The sequence below is a fragment of the Idiotropiscis lumnitzeri genome, chromosome 4 (genome assembly GCF_059441095.1).
Source record: "Idiotropiscis lumnitzeri isolate Australia: NSW breed Sydney's pygmy pipehorse chromosome 4, RoL_Ilum_1.0, whole genome shotgun sequence".
In the NCBI taxonomy this organism is placed as follows: Eukaryota; Metazoa; Chordata; class Actinopteri; order Syngnathiformes; family Syngnathidae; genus Idiotropiscis; species Idiotropiscis lumnitzeri.
In genome coordinates, this window is record NC_142394.1 from 25,342,614 (window position 1) to 25,360,566 (window position 17,953).

Here is a 17,953-nt window from a genome sequence, read left to right on the forward strand (position 1 = left end):
TTAATTGAAGACTGGATATTTGAATTAAAAACTGAATTATTGAACTGAAAACTGAATTATTTAATTATTAATTATTCAAATATCCAGTCTTCCATTCAAATATCCAGTCTTCAATTCAAATATTCAATCTTCAATTCAAATATCCAGTCTTCAATTCAAATATTCAGTTTCTAGTGGCACAAATATCAGCCCATATGAATCCCTCAACTACAGGCAAAGAAAAAAAGATCGAGTATCTAATTATTTTGAGGATTTCAACCCATTATTCATCATGAATTCATTTTCATAATGTATGCATAAATGAAAAAAAAACCCCAGCAATTTAATCCAAAATAATTCTTATATTACTAGCTTTATTATGGATCCTTAAAATTTTGCTGCCAATTATTTGACATGTCTCTAATCACCACTACTATTTATTAAGTGGAATATAATTCAATTATTTATTCATTTTCAAACTGTAATTAAAACTCAAGGAGTCAAATAATAAAAGGTTCAAGTCCTTCAGTATTCTGGTAATTCTGAGCAAGTCTAAGGACGTAAACAATTATTTATGCCAAATGATTTAACACATATTTGACAACAAATGTGTAGAATACATCAACATTACAAAAGACACCGTATTAAAAAATCCCTGCAAAAATCATGCAACAATCTGATGTAAAATAGGTAAAATGCTTTAAAAAGTGAATTTTACCGTCTTTGTTAAAAACATTTCTACATGTAGAAGAATGGAAGCATTTGGGCCGAGTAAGTATTATTTCGATTGTAGATAATATTATATAATGTTGTACAGTGGTGTTTGCAGTGTTAACTATTACTACTATATCTGAGGTAGTATTATACGAATACTAAGATATTATTAGTTAGTTGTTTTATTTTATCCTGTCCAAATCTATAATAATAATAATAATAAAAACACTTTGAGGCCCCAATCTGAGGGGAATAAAAACTAAAGGACTTGATGTAAATGCTCAGTGAGCTGAAACAAAGCGGCAACATTCGCGTTCTGTTGGAGCCTCAGCGGCCGCCGTAGCTGTCCAGGAAGCTTCATGTTTAAACCACGGACGATCATCAACGCGCCTTTGTTCGTTTTATAAAAATCAAATGTACAATTTATGGATGACATGGACGCCGTGCAGCTGTTCCGGGATCAATTCAATCCGCAGAGTGAAGCCGTCAGTATCACAAAAGTGGATTTTCTTTCTTGTGAATACAGTTTTGCCATATATCCCATGTTTTTCCTTTCTCTGGGCATTAACTCGATCAAAATTCGACCCCTCCGGTTGTCTTTGAAAACGTTTCGACTTCCACCCAAGCACCAGATGCGATCGATCTTGGGTGTTTCATGTGACTACTCGACACATCCATACAACTCGCATGGAATAGTTGCTTGTCTATTGAGTAAAAGAGTCCATTCACATTGGTAAGGTTCTAAAATGTAAAATCTTCTCTAATGTTGTCTACAGGAGGCCAAATGGTTAGAGGAACTTTTTCACTTCGTCAGAGAGCATTTGTGGCCTCTGAATTCTGACCACGCCCCCTGCTGTCAGACAGGTGAATCCCAACCTCTCCCCCTCTCTCTCTCTCACTTGTCTGTGTGTGTGAGTGTATTTGATACCACTTTTTTTTTTTCGAGTAATCCCAGTACGAATACTCATCTCTTGAGTGCTCATCAATAGCATGTAACCGATACTTTTGATACATAAAATTTCTAGTAAAGAAAGATCTTTTGTGTATTTCTGACACACGGCAGAGCAGTCACTCTGCAATGGATTAATTAAGTTAAAAATAAAACACAAAAACTCAGTCTGATTTAGAATTAATTTGTAATAAATAAAATGGCAGAATAAATCTAAATCATTGAGTCTTGGTCTTTGTTTAAAGTAAATTGAAGTGCAAAAATAATATAGGTTCAACTGTTAGCTGTTATGTATGAAACTATGAGGTTGGAAAATAGCATGAGGTGATGAAGCTGAAAGATTTATAAACAATGTATGTATGTGTGTGGAGATCAGGCTCCAGCCACCCTGTTTGGAGTTTGCATGTTCTCTCCACGTTTGACTAGAATCTATGATTTGCAGCTGATGAGGGTGTGTCCCACCTGAGTGTGACTGTGCTCAAGAGGATCCGAGGCAAGATGTCCAGCACACTCACGCTGCCTGTCAGCTACAGGCAAGACATGCTGTCCCCCGTCCCTCTGCCGGCATTGAGACGCATTGCTGACTTTTGCCGTCTGCTCACTAGGCTGGTGTGCATCTCCGAGCTTCTCTCTCATCAGCGGCTGGCGTGCGTCAGTAACCTGTCGTGGAGCACCAGTCAGGAGCGGGCGGCGGCGCTGCCAGGTCGGCGGGCTCTACCCCGGGCGCACCTCTTGCTGATGGGCCACCTGACGCACGGCCATGGTGGAGAGTGGATGCTGACGGACGCTAGCGGCAGCGTCGGGTGTGAGGTGAGTCAGCGCAACCATTTTGATCACCAGGAGTGTCTCAGGAAATGATTCCGTTTCACATAACCGAGTAAGAGCATCCATTCATCCATTTTCTGTAGCGCTCTGGAAATGACGTCTCCCTGTCTAGGTTGTCTCTCCCTCACCTCTGTGGATGGGTCGTCTCGTCTTCCTCCCCCACTGGCACTACATCCCCCATGATGCACTTGGGCAAGCGCAGCCAGAAGCCCCAGGTTATGTGGAGCTGATTGGCTCTCCTGTTCTGCTGTGTCCTGGTCCTGCACAGGGGTTGGCCGCCAGTCCTGTCGCCATCAAAGAGGCTGCGGCCATAATGCACGACAGGTGTGTCACACTTTCATCATTCCAAACTTACGTTATTTTGGAAAATACATCTGGAGGTGTGAGGATGCTGGAGTGTATGTCGCAACACATTAAAGTACCAAAGACTACTTTCCCATTAGTCATATTATTATATTATTAGCTGTGTTGTACCTAAATGAGTTCAAGGAACAAAAGTTCACGAACTCGTTCATTTTCTCAGCAAACGTGAACGTAATGTATTTCTGCCTGATGAACCATTTTTTTTCTGGCGTGTGTGCGAACGCTTTTCGGACGACAGTTCGTTTTTTTCTTCAAGAGTGCCAGATTTTCGTTCCCAATACTCGTTACCACAGACAAAACAAACAACTCTCTGTCTACTTACCATAGCTGATGTCAGCTTCCATTGTTAGCATCAACATTAGCAGACAGTTGGTCCAATGAGTCTGGGAGAAGCGCTACATACACATTTCATCGGTAAGAATGCGATTTGACATTTTCTCTTATAAGGTATATCGCGAGTGCTATTCAAGATTCATCTGCATCCGAAACAGCGATCCTAGCACAAAATGCGCTCTCAGAAGTGTTTACAGTGAAAAAAAAACAAATTTTCAGCAAATAGTTTGACTTCCCTCTGACTTCTTGTCTGTCTGTCCGTTAGGGTGCCGGGACTGCGTCTGTCCATTTTCGGCAAGGTGTCTTCCGTCTGCCCCCTGCTGGTCATCTCAGGAACTTCCTTCTTCTTCTTCACGCTGTCAGACGAAACGCACACACTACCCGTCCTGGTTAAGGTAGCCACAAACACACACATGAACGGTGGTCATTGTGTTTTGAACTTTTGTTTGTGATGTGTGTGTGTGTGTGTGTGTGTGTAGAACAGCAGGCAGCTCTGGTGGGCAAAGTGCGTGTCGGTTGGCGAGTGTGTGCACGTGACAGCGTTGCGTGTGTGTGTTCTCCGACCGTTGGGAGGGAAGAAAATCCTGTGCACGACCGATCACTCCGGGGTGCAAAAGACGCACGATCGACAGCGCGCACCGGCTGAGGACGCGCCGCCGGTCACGCCCCCCTCACCACCGATGTCAGAGCCCGAGAGATGTGAGCTCCAATCGGACAGCAGGACCAAACAGTCTAGAGTCATCAGTTACCAGGTGAGAAGCGGTGGAAATTCTTTGCGGATGCCTGACCTAATGCCACTTCTTTCTCGTGTTAGGGAACGGTCACAGAGGTGGTGAGCGCGGGGGCGGGGCTTTACATCATGGACGGGAAGTTGGGCCTGTGCCTGGCCTATCAGCCCGAGTTGAAGAGAAAGCTGCGAGTTGGCGATGCGCTGGCGGTGAGCACCGATTAGCCACTCGGGCCCAAGCTTTGCATGTTAGCCAAAATTAGGTGAGCTTGTTCTTTCATTTACGCCTTCCTTCCACCTCCAACCTGCTTTTCACCTCCTTCCTTCCTTCCTTCCTTGCATCAGAACCGCTTTGCATTTTGCATGCTTCACGACCCTATTTTTTTGCATTCCTTCCTTTGTTCCATTTCTTTCTTCCTTCCTATTCAACCTGCTTTGTATCCATGCAGCGTACATCCTGCCTTCCTCCTCTTGAACCTACTTTTCTGCTCTCCTTCCATCCGTCACACCTATTTTTCATTCATACTGGCTTACTTCCATCTTTCGTTTGCTGAAACTACTTTTGGTCAAACCTCTTTCTTGCCTTCCTGTATTTTTTTTTTCTGGCATCTTAACCTTCTGACCTCTTGTTTCCTTCTGGCCTTCCTCCTTTTAGATCCACTTGTTATTCATGCATCCTTCCATCTTTCTGCCCAGCGCTTAACATACCACTTAGCATTTTTCCTTCCTTCTATTTTTTCAGCCACCGTACTTGCTTGCAAAGCGTGATTATTTAATAAAAGGATCCATGTTGCCTTCCCAATCCAGCTCCGTCACGTTCACTTCCTGTACCAGCTGTGTCCCGACTTCCCCCCCAGCATGCTTTGCACTTGCCTGCGCTCCACTGTGACGGTGACAAAGTTTAGTGCCGTTCTACGCTCTGGCTTGGACTCGGACTGCAACTGCCCCGACGACGGCGTGTTGCCGCGGTTACTGGTGGAGAGGAACCCGGACGTGTCCCGGTATCTTTGGATGTGCCACTTGTGCTCTCAACTCCGACACAGGTAAAAAGTGGAAGGCCTCGATTATCCTTCCCACACTAACTCATGTATCCGTCTCAGCTTGCTCCCCAGTACGTCGCCACAGTGCACGTGCGTGTTGGCATGGAAACTGATGGAGGTTGCGTTTGGACCAGGACAGCGACACAGACGAGACATCTACGCTGAAATGTTGGATGAGCCTCACACTTGTCCGCTGACACAGGTAGACGCGCCACAGCAACAGAAATATGTCACTATCCATTGTTTTTTTTTTGTTTTTTTTTAAACAGCTTTTTACATTATTGTAAATACTGCGATTTTCAAGCACCACCTTAAAAAAGATACTTAGATCTTCAAGCAGGCCCAAGAGTTCATCAAAAGCAAGGCAGAGTACGTTTTGTAGTTTAAACATCAAGACTTAAATATAGGAAAGAAACTGTGCTTAAATTATAATTAATTTGAATGTAAGGTAAATGAAACTCGGATAATTGATAAGTGATTGAAACTGAGAAGTTGTAAGATGAAATGAAAATACAGTATATCATACTTACAAATTAAATACAACTGAACTCTACTAAATATTCTTTTTTTGAAGTCACTAACATAATCCAGTTTGACCGTTCTATTCAGCGATTCATGTTTTTCCATGCATTCTGTGTGCTGTGGATTTTCACCCATTGTGGGCGGGTCTGTACCTGCGTATCTTTCCAGTATGACGGTGACTCGGTGCAGCATCAATATGTCAGCCTGTCAGAACTCCGAGAGTCGCTTCAGGAGGACTGTTGGTCTTCCTTGTGTCTCAGCTCTCTGCTGCCACCTGCTGGGAGTGGTCTGACTCGAGCTCAGATGAACGCCGCCGTGGCCTGGTCAAGCAGAACTTTGACGTCGGACTCCAAACACGAGCTGCAGTCCGGAGAGACGCTCAGGTAACCCTCCAGCCCTGCATGAGCCTGAACAAAAAAATGGGGAAAGTATTGTTCCAAAAGTTGGGGGGGAAATGCTAATGTGTGTTGTTGTGTGTTTGGATTTTTTGGGGGGTTTGTTTAATTTAAAAAAAATAATTAAAAAAGTACAAATAAATGGGAATAAAAAAAAGACCTTGCAAAATTAACGAAATGATCAAATGTACCAGAAAAGTTATCTTAATTTGCCAAACGTGGAAAAAAATAAAATAGCCATCAAACATATTCTCCACAATATGTAAAGAGTGGTTTTTTAAATGTTTGAAAATGTGGAAAAAGCCATAAATCTGGGGTTGCGCCTTGCAAAATGAAAAAAAAAAAACTGCAAATGTGAAAAGTATTTGACCAAATATGGGTTATTTTTGTCCGATAAAATATGTGCCTGGAGCTTCTCACCTGACCATATATTGGCTCACAGACAGCGCCCCCTGCTGCTTGTGGGCGTGTTGGAGCTGCCGTCAGGTCCGTCCCGACATACGCTGCAGCTGAGAGACCGCACGGGCACCATCGCCTGCATCATCACGGAAACCATCCAGGAAGCGACGGGAGGCCACAGCGCCACCTTCAACACGGCATGGCTCGGTACACGCGCACACACCGATTGACAGAAAGTACAAGCTGTATTTACTCATTCGTGCGTGTGTGTGTGTGTGTGTGCGCGCGAATGCGTTCAGGTTGCCTTGTGTGTCTCCAGCAGTTCACCATGGTAACGGAGCGATTCCTCCAATCAAATTTCCCCTCCTACCAACATCTGGATCAGCACAAGTTCATCACACACAAACACTGCAGGTACACACACACACACACATCATACTTGTGTGGTTTCTGATTGTTTGTGTGTGTGAAACAGAATTTACCTCCAGTTCTCCCAGGAGAGCATCCAAATCTTGAGTCCATCCGTTGCCATGGAAATGCACTTAGGTGACAAAGGGGTGGAGTCAGGGAAAGAGGAAGAAGAAGAGAAGGAAGTCGTGGTGAGGAAGCGAAGACGAAAGGACGAGGACCCTGAGCCCACGAGGCCTTCATCTTCAGCGACAACCTGCGTCTCGGTGGTCCTCCGGGTGGAGCAGAAGGACGGCGTGATGTGGCGGGAGGAGGAGGAGGCGTCTTTCTCCATCACAGCAGCGTTGATTGGGACAGTGGCGGCCTGGGGGCAGGACCCCAAGAACGGGCCAATGAAAGATTTTGAGACAGGCGATGAGAAAAAGGTGAAAGGTCAACTTAAGGGCTTCAGCACAAATACATAATACAGACACACACACACACACACGCGAACAGAGCGACTCGAATAGATGGCGATTGAGGAACACAAAAAAAATGGACCTGTCCATAAGGATACTCACTAAGATACACATGTAGGACACAGTCATACGGCTACACACACACACGCACACACAACGCACCCCCACGTGAATGTGCACTGACACACAACACACACACAGCTGGGCGCATGAACATGGAGCCACGCAGACAAAGCGACACACCAATGGATATGAACTCACAGAACCACAAACTCACAAATGATGCACGTGTGCGCGCACAGGTGACCCTGTTGTGTTCAGGCGCGTCGGCTCGCTGGTTTCCTCTCCTGCAGCCGGGACGCTTCTACAGACTGGTGGCGAGCAGCACGCACGTACGTATGCCAGCATATCATCATTCTCATCTTCCTTCGCCATCCGCCCTCTCAATGTTGGCCGTCTGACAGGACGTCACCGTTCTGGCGGGCGACGCCGTCCCTCCGTGGAGCCAGGATGTCACGCTGGCGGTCCAGTCTGATTGGAAGTTCCACACGTTGACACGCCCCTTCCTCGTACCAGCCTGCCAACGGAGCGTCCGGCCTGCACAGTCAACGGTGTCACAAGTCCTGGACGGCAGGTGGGCGGCGCTCGTTATGTGATGTCATTGTCACTGGATGCATCAATCAATTCAACTCTGTGTGTGTGCGTGTGTGTGCGTGTGTGTGTGCAATGCAGTGCTGATGTAGTGTCTTTTCAGGGTTTCATCTCAGACCGGATCAATCTGAATGACACTACAAGGGACATTGGACACACTGACATTGGTGTGTGTGTGTGTGTGTCACACTCTCTAACTCTCTCACACACACACACACGTTTGACAAAAGAAAGCAATTCACCAACTGGGAATGTGTGTTTGTGTAGGTATGCGCCTCACAATGTGTGACCAAACTGGAAGGAGCCTCCATGTCTTCCTGAACTTCAACCATAATACGTACCCGCCTGGCCTGTTGCCGGGCAACACACTGCTGCTGTCTGCATTCCGCAGGAGGGTATCCAGGTGCCACACACACACACACTCAGAAAGACACACACACACACACACACGGGATGTACATGACTGCTTGTGTGTGTTTTTCAGGTCAGGACGTGTGTATTGCAGTAACATATCAGTCAGCTGGGTGGCGGTGTTGCGCCTTCGAGATGAGAGGTGGCAAGCGTCCAACATTCTGAGTGGTCTCGCGCATGCACGCGCATCACCTGAACTTGTTCTCAAGCAGGTGGCAGGACCGCCCAACTGCTCCAATCATGCACCTTGCTCTGTGGACGCAGCGCAGTCGCACTGTGGGCCGGGTCAAAGGTCATGTGGTGTGTTTCCTCTTCCTGCAGCTGCAGTGGAACTGCTTTGAATGTGGCAGTGTGTCCGTGCAGGTACACGCGCACACACACTCACGCACACAAAGACCAAAACACGAGAGTGCGTAATTCATTCCTGCAGTGGAGGGGTTAAGTGGGGAAAATAAGCGGATTTTGTGTCCACACGTCGATCCACGCACTCCCTAACCAGGGGTACAACCCCGATTCCATTGTTGTGACGTTGTGCAAAATGTGAATTAAAACAGAATACAATGATTTTCAAATCATGTTCAACCAATGGAATACACTGCAAATACACAATGTTTAGTGTTCCAACTGATAAACTTAGTTGCTTCCAGCGAATAATCAAAACTACAGTCGACCCTTGCATACTCACGGTTCGGCAGCCATGGATTCAAATATTCTCAGATTCATTTTACTTTTTAATTTGTTTTTTTTTTTTATATACTTTCAGTTTTTCACAGTTTTGGGGGGATTTCTTTTTCCACAATTCCTCCCATTTTTCATAGAAAACATATACTAAATATTTAAAAGCATGTTTGAAGAATTTTTGGGATTAAAATACAATAAATCATTTAAATAAAATTGGGGTGGAGAGGATTAATCTCTCTCTCTTTCTCTCAGTCAACTTGCCGTGGTCAGTGTCTCTCGCCCTCAGCTGTCTTTGGCTGCACTGCTAAGTAAGTATTATCATTATCGGCAACAGCTTACCTTGATGATGACGGCGATGATGGCCACCAGGTTGGTCATGGAGGACGGCACAGGCCAAGCTCACGTGCAGTTCACCGGGGCGCTCGTGCGCCAGCTCCTGGGACTGAGCTGTTCCCAATGGGAGGGGCTTCAAAGAGCAGTGAAGGCCAGAGGACACATCCAAGTTTACCCACGTGGGCGCAGCCAGGTCAGACCGGACCCCCGGATCCGCTCACCCCATTAACGAAGGTGTTTGGCCGCTCATCAGTGAGCCGGTTCCCGCTTCCTTCTTGCAGATGTGTGATGACGGGCTACTTGATTTCCTTTTCTTGTGCGTGGAAGGCGTCAACTCGTTGTTTCTGACCTGCAGCATCGAAAACCAGGCCAAAGAAGGTAACACTCACACACACGCGCACAAATGCATGGACACACACTCACAAATACGCCGTACCTGCACGGAAACACACACACACACGAACGCCAAAATGGAGATATTTACATATACGAAAACAAACACACGTACAGACATATAGTACTTTACTTACAAAGGCACACAAATCACAACAACACGCACAAAATGGCTAAATGTGTTACCCCATGGATCAGCACAGTGGTTTGTTTCAGAGGTCAAAATGTTGAGACGTGGCAAGATGGACTTTCTGACGAGGATGGCGCCCCCCCTCAAGCTCACCTGCCTGCAAATACACTGAGCCAACAATATAGTTGTGTATGTGCGGTCTCCGTGGCAACAGCCAACATAACAGAAAGTCACATGATTTTTGCAAATGTAAAATAAAGTGAAGTGAAACAAGCTCTGAGTCTCCTTGATTTCGTTTGACACTCACTAACTCGACTTGGTAATGTTGAGATTGGCCTACCCGGTTACTGATGACACCTGCAATTCTCTGCGCTGTGATTGGCCCGAGGTCAGCTCCTGCTCTCGAGTTGCTTGTCAGGTTTCGAGTCGCGCAGCAGAAGCTTCAAGTCTTCAAGATGATAGCGCTCGTCTTCCTCGTGTTCTTCCTCCGTTGTGGCGACGGTGCAGCGGACGGTAAATGTAGACACCTAAAAGCAATACTTGAGTAGCAGTACAACGTAACAGGAAATCACTTTGGTCTTTGCGAAAATCAACTGTTAGAGTAACTTGAATCGAAGTTTTTTTTTTAAGTTTCTGACACTTACTGTATTTCAGCATTGAACGTCATTTGCCAATATAAAATGTACGTAAATACTGGAAGTAAACATATTTATTACAAATGAGTGATTATTTCTTATTTCTTTTTATGTTTAGTTCCCTGCGTGGGTGTGCATTGTATTTGTTAACGTTTTGCGTGTTGGCTCATGGACGAAATTAGGTGACCCAAAGACGCACAGGCAGAGAGAATAAATGAAGTTAAAAACTAATCACCTGCTTCTTATTTACATAATCTTCCCCTCGCGGTATATTTAACACAGTCCAGGCAGGACTCCTCTTCCGCGTTTGTGCTGCTTAGTTCACAGCAGCCAAAATGTTCGTCGGATTTTGTAGTGTTTTGTACAGTAATCCCTCGTTTATCGCGGGGGATACGTTCCAAAAATAAACCGCGATAGGTGAAATCCGCGAGGTAGTCAGCTTTATTTTTTATTGTTATTTTACAATACAATACTGTACTGCAGAATGAAACAAAAAATAAAATCACTTATCAGGCCCAAAATGTGTTGAAAAAATAGAAATATTAACATTTTCTTACAAATAACTCCATTTTTTTTCACTTCTAGACAACAGTAACAGGATTCACCCCAAAATAAAGCATCCCAAAGAAATGCACCACAGGAAAAAAAAATCTGTAGCACCTTACAGCATGAACGATTATTTTGTTATAACGGACATAATTTAGGTCACAAGTTTTATCATCTGTATGTACTGAATTTTTACAGCTCGTGTTCAAGTAATACATCTTAACTGAAAGACAAACTTTGTACGTTAGGGAGGAGCCAAGTTTAGCCTGGGCTGTTAGCAGAAGGTAGTCTTTGCCGTGCTCATGTACATTTCCGTGCATTTTTTTTCCATATGAACGTATCACTAAGACATTTATTTTGAATGGTAAAAAGAGTTTTAAATCATATTGAAGGACTATTGTTTTTTGTATTTTTAGTGGTTAAATTACAGCAGTCCCTCAACAGAAGTTTCATTTGCTCGGACCACGCCCCTTACTCAGAACACTCTTATCTCTAATCGTTCTTCGCACGGGATAAAGAATATGCGACTGAGGGCTTACATGTTGGCCCTTTGTATTCAGTCCCTTGCTTAAAGGGTTATAGGAAATGATCATAGTTGCTAATTATTAGCATCAACCTGGATTGGTGTGCATGAAAAGTGAAATGTTTATGTTTTTTATTATTATTTATAATGAGTTTCATAGTAATAGTGCAACTCGGCTTGTATAGTTTTTGTTTCCGTTTAAAATGCACCAAACATTTACACGCTTGCGCTAAACATTAATACGCATTGCGTTTGTGGGTGGCTGCAGCACCACATAAGAGACAAGCGTAGGATCAATTAAAAAAAATTAAAATAAAATCAATAAATAAATATATATAAAATCAAATCGAAAATCGGGAACTGAAAATCCGAAATAGAATCGGGGCTTGTAACGATTCACGTTACATCCCCACTATTTCCCAAATTACTGATCATGGAGTTGAGTTGATTTTACCGTCGCCATGTGGCGTTCGTATCTCAAGTCAAAGCAAATAACCGGCCGAACGGCAGCTTGTATCTTGAAAAAGTCGCGAGTCGCGTGACTCGTATCGCAAGGGCACCGCAACGATAAACATTTTGGATGGGGGTCAATTACTTGTTTGTTTTTTGTTTTTTTTGCTGTTGGTGGTGGGACTTGCGTGGAAAACGAAAGTTGCTGGACATGCATTGAAGTGTCATCTCTTGGAGAGGCAATTTTTGATGGGCCACTTTTTTCTTAGTCCCCCACAGAGAGATGCAATTCCTTGGCTGCTCAGACACAGAGGACGTCGCTTTCATAGAGCTGGACGATGAGGACATCTGGGTTGTGGACTTCACTGCCAACAGGGGCGTGGATACTCAGCCCAGCTTTGTGGATCACATCAGCTATGGCAAAGACGCTTTTCAGTTGGCGAAGGCCGGTGCAATCATATGCAGATATAACCTCAACCAAATCCAGAAAGCAGTGAAGGATCAGCCGAAATCTGGTACTGCGACCTACATGGATACAAAAATACACACAATTCTAGACACACACGAGCACAAATTAAAGACAAACACGGACACAAAACATCATGACAGCGACATGCGCATGTGAGCACACAAGAGACAGACATCCAAACAGAGAGACACAAACACACTTGTGTCCCAACACGCATGCGTTTGTCTTTTCAGATCCTCCCTCCCTTCCCATCGTCTACCCGAAAGACGAGGTTGTGCTCGAAGAGAAGAACAAGCTCATCTGCCATGTGAGCGGCTTTTATCCTGCGCCCGTCAAAGTCCACTGGACCAAAAACGGCGAGCATTTGGCGGGCGCAGGTGGCGCCGCCAGCAGCGCCCACGTCGATAAGAACAACTTCTTCTACCAGACCTTCCAACTGGACTTCACCCCCGCACAGGGCGACATCTACTCGTGCGTGGTGGAACACATGGCCCTGGAGCGGCCGCGCAGTACCTTCTGGAGTGAGTGAGCTTCACAAACAAACGCTCGGCTTGCAAAAGTTTTCACAGAGGATAAAGGAGGTATAAGCGCATTGCAAGCACAAATGCTAATCGCAACTTCCTGTTTCCAGGGGTGAAGCTGAAGCAGCCAGGTATCAGAGCCACCGTCTTCTGTGCACTGGGGCTGACGGTGGGACTCGTGGGCGTAGCCACCGGAACATTCTTTCTCATCAAAGGAAACAAATGGAACTGATGATGTCACCTTCTTTCCTGCTTGAATAAACAGTATAGTGAACCCCGGTTTATTGCCGAAGATGGATGGGTTTTAAACAACAAAATATACAGACAAACATTATGATTAGGGGTGGCCGAAGGTAGAAGGTATCCGTATCGTGCTGACCATGCACTTATTTCAAGGGATCGGTTACGCGTGGAGTTTGCCGATAAGCCACTGATATTCGCCCCCCCCCCTCATTAATACCAGCCGAGTAAATAAAATGGATCATTGACGTATATACCCGTCAATGGGAGTGAATGAGTCAAGTAAGTCCTCCTCTGCAGTTAACGCTATACAGCGGCAATTTCACACATCAGCGAATCATGATTTGTGTCAGAAAAAAGGTTTTTGTTCGTATTTTTTGGGTCATTGTGTCAAATGAGATTTTATGTATAAAACTAGAGGTATCAGCACTTTATATCAGCAAGTACTCAAAGAGTTGAATACTCGTACTGTTATCAGTGTGACAAAAAGTAGTATCGGACATCCCCAATTAGAATGACACAAATTTGCTAGCTTAATGCTAACATGTAACAGAAAGTACATTAGACTGGCTAAGGGAAATTAGCATTTATAACAATAAAAACGCATACAACATCAATCGCTTAAAAATCTGCAGTTACAGCGTAGGCGCAAAAGAGGAGCCGCCAATATTCGGGGGTTCACTATACATTCTCATCTCTGGTGATTCCGTCTGCTTCTTTGCCAAATTTTTATTTCCTTGAAGATGGTGAAAAATAAAAGGATATTCCTCTCGTTATTCCTTATCCGATTCAATTGGTCTTCCGAATATTCTTCCTGGATTCACATTGGACTGCATCCTAGGACTTGTGACTGGTTTATGCTCAGGTTAGCTGACTCGTTTGCCTGGCAACAAGTGACACAGGTCATGTGACCTGCTCCTTTTTTTTTTTTTGGGAAGAGTCACTTCCTCATCGGTTCATTTTTGTGAACTTGAAGACATGGCTTCGTTCACTCAAGTTGTCTGTCTCCTTTTCGTCACCTTCTACATGGCAGGTACGTGTATATACATTCAACTATATATGCAGAAGGTACAGTCTGCTACTACATATATTTCTATATAACGAAAATGTGTACGACCACATAAATTAATAACTGCACATTTACTGTATTAAATAAAAAATGTAAAGTGTAGATAATTTAATAGGTGTATGGAACTAAACTATATAACTATATAAAACATCATTGGTCATTTAATTAATTAATGACACACTTAATTATTTAATGGTGAATTTATTTATTTATCTAATTTATTTAATCCCATATGTAATGAATAAATGAAACCATTAATGACAATTTCAATTAAACATGTCATGGTGTATTCATTGATTTAATCTTGGCACTTTCAGTCCTCCATAAAAATGTACGAAGCATAAGAGTGAAATAAATCATGTCATTTGTCTGCGTAGATGCCTACCTGTATTATGCGCCCCAAGGCTGTGTGTTCAACTCGAGTGATCCGAATGACATCGAGTATTACCAGTCGCACAACTACAACAAAGTGGAGCTGGTGCGCTTCAGCAGCACTTGGGATAGATTCGTCGGCTACACCGAGTTTGGCATCAAGATGGCCGACCGCTGGAACCACGACGAGGACATCATCAGAAGGGCGAGAGCCGCAAAGGAAGTCGTATGTTTCACCAACGTTAAGAATTTATATGCCAATGTGCTCACCAAGTCAGGTAAAAAAAAACAAAAAAACAAAAAAAAAAAAAACATGTTCTTCAGCCACTTAAGAGTAAAATCCAAAAAGTGTGTTTGTCTGTAATAGCAAACATGGCGTCTGGAAAGTATTTGCAGCTCTTATGTTACAGCCGTTTGGCAAAATTCAATTCACGTGTGCACTCAAACACTCCATCATGACAGCACGACTATTCAAGTAGCACTTTTATGAACAATATTGAAATAATAGTAGCGTACATCAAAAACTATATTTGATAGTATTGCAAGCCACTTTCATAGCATGCAATTTGAACGTTACACTGACGAAAAAACACATTGTTATTCATTAAAAATGTTTCACAAATAGAAGTTTAAAAAAAAAAAAAGCATCTATAAATGAATTATTTAAAACAAAAAATTCTTGAAGATTAAATGCAAATGAGGATAGAGCAGTTCAGATAATGGATGGCTGGATGAAACGGAAAAGTACCACGTACTACGACCACTTGGGCAATCACTGGACAAGACCAGTGGTTCCCACTTTCCACTTTTTTTTTTTTGGTCTTGTGGACCCACAAAACCTTTGTCATACCACGAGTACACAATGACTCATACGAGGTGAGGATTCTCCAAAAGTAAAAAAAAAAAAAAAAATCCAAATTCAAACACTGTACCATTTTGTGTGCACATCTTTAGGACATCATCTCAGGATAAAACACCCTGCTCAAGTTACCACATAATAATTTACTAGTTTTGAGAATTGATTCTAAGGCAAATGCCTGTAAAGATGGCTCAGTTTAGATCGTATTTCAAGGATCAAAGAAATATGTTGGAACTGTCTTTGATTTAAAATACACTTAATATTTGCTGATTTTACATTCATTCCAAGATATTATAGTATTTAACTTTACAATCGAGAGAAAAATAGGTCAGTTTAGATTTTTGTCAAATATTGTAAAGTGGCAATGTTAAAAAAAAAAATCTACCGAAGCGATAACATCGGCCAGCAGAGTAATCAACAGCCCCGCCCCCTCCCCGCCCCGCCCTCCTCCAGATTATTGAGTGCTGTGAGCAAAAAAATAAAGAGTCCAACAAGAAAGTGTGGAAAAAGCAAAGCGCTGCAGATCCTTGCTCGAAACGCTTTTCACCGGAAAGCCAGACGCTTTTACTTGCGTGATGCGTTGCAGCCAAGCCTTACATCAGACTTCACTCGGAGTTGCCTCCGGACCGCCACCACTCCGCCATGCTGGCGTGCAGCGTCTACAACTTCTACCCCAAACTCGTCCGCGTCACCTGGCTGAGGGACGGAAAGGAAGTCACTGACGAGGTGACGTCCACCGACGAGATGCCCGACGGAGACTGGTACTACCAGGTCCACTCGCACCTGCTCTATACGCCGAAGTGAGTCCCTTCGCCGTTCATGACAATGAAAAGAAAGTAACGCTTGCCATTTGTTTCTAAAGGTCCGGCGAGAAGATCGCCTGTGTGGTGGAACACGCCAGCCTTGAGAAACCTCTTCAAGTGGACTGGGGTAAAAAGCCGACTGTCTCTCACTTTAACGCAGTAATTCTTAGTGCGGTACCAGAATCTTTGGTGGGAGGAGGGCTCCCCCTAGTGGTAACTCGTTATAGTTGGTGTATTTATTTAATTTTTTTCATAGTACGTGTTCATTTAATCCGTTTTAATTGAATCGTTATTAAAGTCATTTAAATAACAATTCCCCCGTATTCAAGCGGAGTGTTCATTTTCAAACTGCATAATGTTACCGCGGATTACTCTATTCTAAAATAGCGTCTTGTAACGTTACAACTTCGTAATCTTCTCTTCTTGTAATATTTTGACTCTATTCTTGTCAAACAATGTCTTATTTTCTCGCAATAATACAACTTTATTTTCCTAATAGAATTTTTCACGTGACTATTTGCGCAACAATTTTATTCCTGTAAAGGTCTCAAGTTTGTGCTGATACTATTTTGACGTGGTTCTCGTAAATTACTCATTTGTCATGTAATATTCCAACTTAATTGTTGTTTTGTTTTCAGTTTACTCTCTTTTTTTCATATTGTATTTCTTATATTCTGACTTCAGGCTGGAATAATGTTGATTTTTTTTTTTGTTCTTCTCCAAATATATTGACTTTACTCCTGTTAACTTTATTCATACTGAAAATAATTTCCAGTTTGAAAATCAGCTCTCTCCCCCAATAATACAACTTTAGGGGGGAAAGCTCTCATGTTTTTGATCTGTCTCACTCTCACTCACCTGTTTGCATGCGTGTTTCTCTCGGCTCCGTGCAGATCCGTCCCTCCCCAAGTCGGAGAAGAACAAGTTAGCCATTGGTGCGTCTGGACTGACTCTGGGTGTGGTCCTGTCCCTGGGAGGCTTTGTGTACTACCGCAAGCAGTGTCACGGTAAGACTTGCTCATCACGTCAAAGGATTCCTTCCGCCTCTCCTTGACTATTCTTCTTCTTCACTTTTGGACGCAGGTCGCATTCTGGTTCCCCCCCCGAGTAAACCGGCTCCCAGACCAGCCTGCTTGCGGCGTTTGATCAAGATTGTGCGCGTTTCTGTTCGCGCGGTGTGATCAATAGATTGGATTGGTTGTTCAGCAATTAGCTTAATTTGGCAACTCTTAGTGATTTGGCCGCCAATTTGTCCTCCTTGATTGACTCCAGCCGTCCCCGAATAAGTGCCCTCGCTGCACACAATGATTAGCGCGTTATTATTAAACTAAGTCTAGACTAGAAATGTCTGTATCAGATGAAGTAAGACTAGTGCAGGTTTGTACAGTCTGGACCAGACTAAGCAGAATAAACAAGAATAGTCTAGATCAGGCGTGGGCAAACTACGGCCCGGGGGCCACACGCGGCCCGTTAAATGTTTTCATCCGGCCCGCCGAACTTGGAAAAAAAAGAAATGATGTTCATGTTTTTCTAAATACTGTGGTTTCTCAAAGACATATATATTGTTGTCATGCTTTTGTTCAATTTCATTTAAAATCAAATTGATTTTTTTTCCATCGATGAGGTGAGGTTACCAAAACACGCCATCCATCTGCTCTCTGTCAAATTTTAGAACCCATTGTGGCCCGCCAATCCAAAGGTTTGCCCACCCCTGATCTCGGTGGACTACAACAGACCACATTAAATTTCAATTGA

At 43.6% G+C, this 17,953-nt stretch overlaps 3 protein-coding genes and 2 long non-coding RNA genes across 9 annotated transcripts; 3 read left to right on the forward strand and 2 right to left on the reverse strand.

Moving 5' to 3' along the window:
• The first annotated feature begins 999 nt into the window (after positions 1-999).
• Positions 1,000-9,984, forward strand: ctc1 (CTS telomere maintenance complex component 1). Of its 2 annotated transcripts, none has more exons than XM_088293713.1 (24): positions 1,000-1,178; positions 1,470-1,557; positions 2,085-2,175; positions 2,248-2,452; positions 2,580-2,791; positions 3,429-3,558; positions 3,643-3,915; positions 3,978-4,100; positions 4,698-4,933; positions 4,991-5,132; positions 5,621-5,835; positions 6,290-6,453; positions 6,546-6,660; positions 6,722-7,079; positions 7,415-7,504; positions 7,577-7,746; positions 7,845-7,930; positions 8,031-8,166; positions 8,248-8,316; positions 8,384-8,537; positions 9,108-9,163; positions 9,225-9,381; positions 9,470-9,566; positions 9,798-9,984. In XM_088293713.1, exons 1-24 carry the CDS (start codon positions 1,119-1,121, stop codon positions 9,881-9,883), a joined length of 3,513 nt encoding a protein of 1,170 aa, XP_088149839.1. In that variant the 5' UTR covers positions 1,000-1,118; the 3' UTR covers positions 9,884-9,984. The 2 variants fall into 2 exon arrangements, with proteins under 2 accessions (XP_088149839.1, XP_088149840.1); XM_088293714.1 differs by having other exon boundaries at positions 8,387-8,537.
• LOC148338790 (uncharacterized) lies at positions 8,990-10,234 on the reverse strand. The gene is made up of 3 exons (XR_015842863.1): positions 10,052-10,234; positions 9,768-9,879; positions 8,990-9,537 (listed from the first exon to the last, which is right to left on the reverse strand). It is a non-coding gene; the product is annotated as an uncharacterized LOC148338790 (long non-coding RNA).
• On the forward strand, positions 10,076-13,871 carry LOC148338791 (H-2 class II histocompatibility antigen, A-U alpha chain). Its single transcript, XM_088293718.1, has 4 exons — positions 10,076-10,224; positions 12,135-12,380; positions 12,568-12,855; positions 12,966-13,871. Exons 1-4 carry the CDS (start codon positions 10,167-10,169, stop codon positions 13,085-13,087), a joined length of 714 nt encoding a protein of 237 aa, XP_088149844.1. The 5' UTR covers positions 10,076-10,166; the 3' UTR covers positions 13,088-13,871.
• Positions 10,782-17,765, reverse strand: LOC148338792 (uncharacterized). 3 transcript variants are annotated; one of them, XR_015842860.1, is made up of 3 exons: positions 17,057-17,765; positions 15,993-16,091; positions 10,782-12,390 (listed from the first exon to the last, which is right to left on the reverse strand). It is a non-coding gene; the product is annotated as an uncharacterized LOC148338792 (long non-coding RNA). The 3 variants fall into 3 exon arrangements; XR_015842862.1 differs by lacking the exon at positions 17,057-17,765 and adding an exon at positions 16,179-16,392; XR_015842861.1 differs by lacking the exon at positions 15,993-16,091.
• On the forward strand, positions 14,040-17,733 carry LOC148338793 (rano class II histocompatibility antigen, A beta chain-like). Of its 2 annotated transcripts, none has more exons than XM_088293716.1 (6): positions 14,040-14,128; positions 14,542-14,814; positions 15,982-16,195; positions 16,258-16,325; positions 17,092-17,205; positions 17,282-17,733. In XM_088293716.1, the coding sequence occupies exons 1-6, from the start codon at positions 14,074-14,076 to the stop codon at positions 17,377-17,379; spliced, it is 822 nt and encodes a 273-aa protein (XP_088149842.1). In that variant the 5' UTR covers positions 14,040-14,073; the 3' UTR covers positions 17,380-17,733. The 2 variants fall into 2 exon arrangements, with proteins under 2 accessions (XP_088149842.1, XP_088149843.1); XM_088293717.1 differs by having other exon boundaries at positions 14,071-14,128; positions 14,569-14,814.
• Positions 17,766-17,953: the final 188 nt, after the last annotated feature.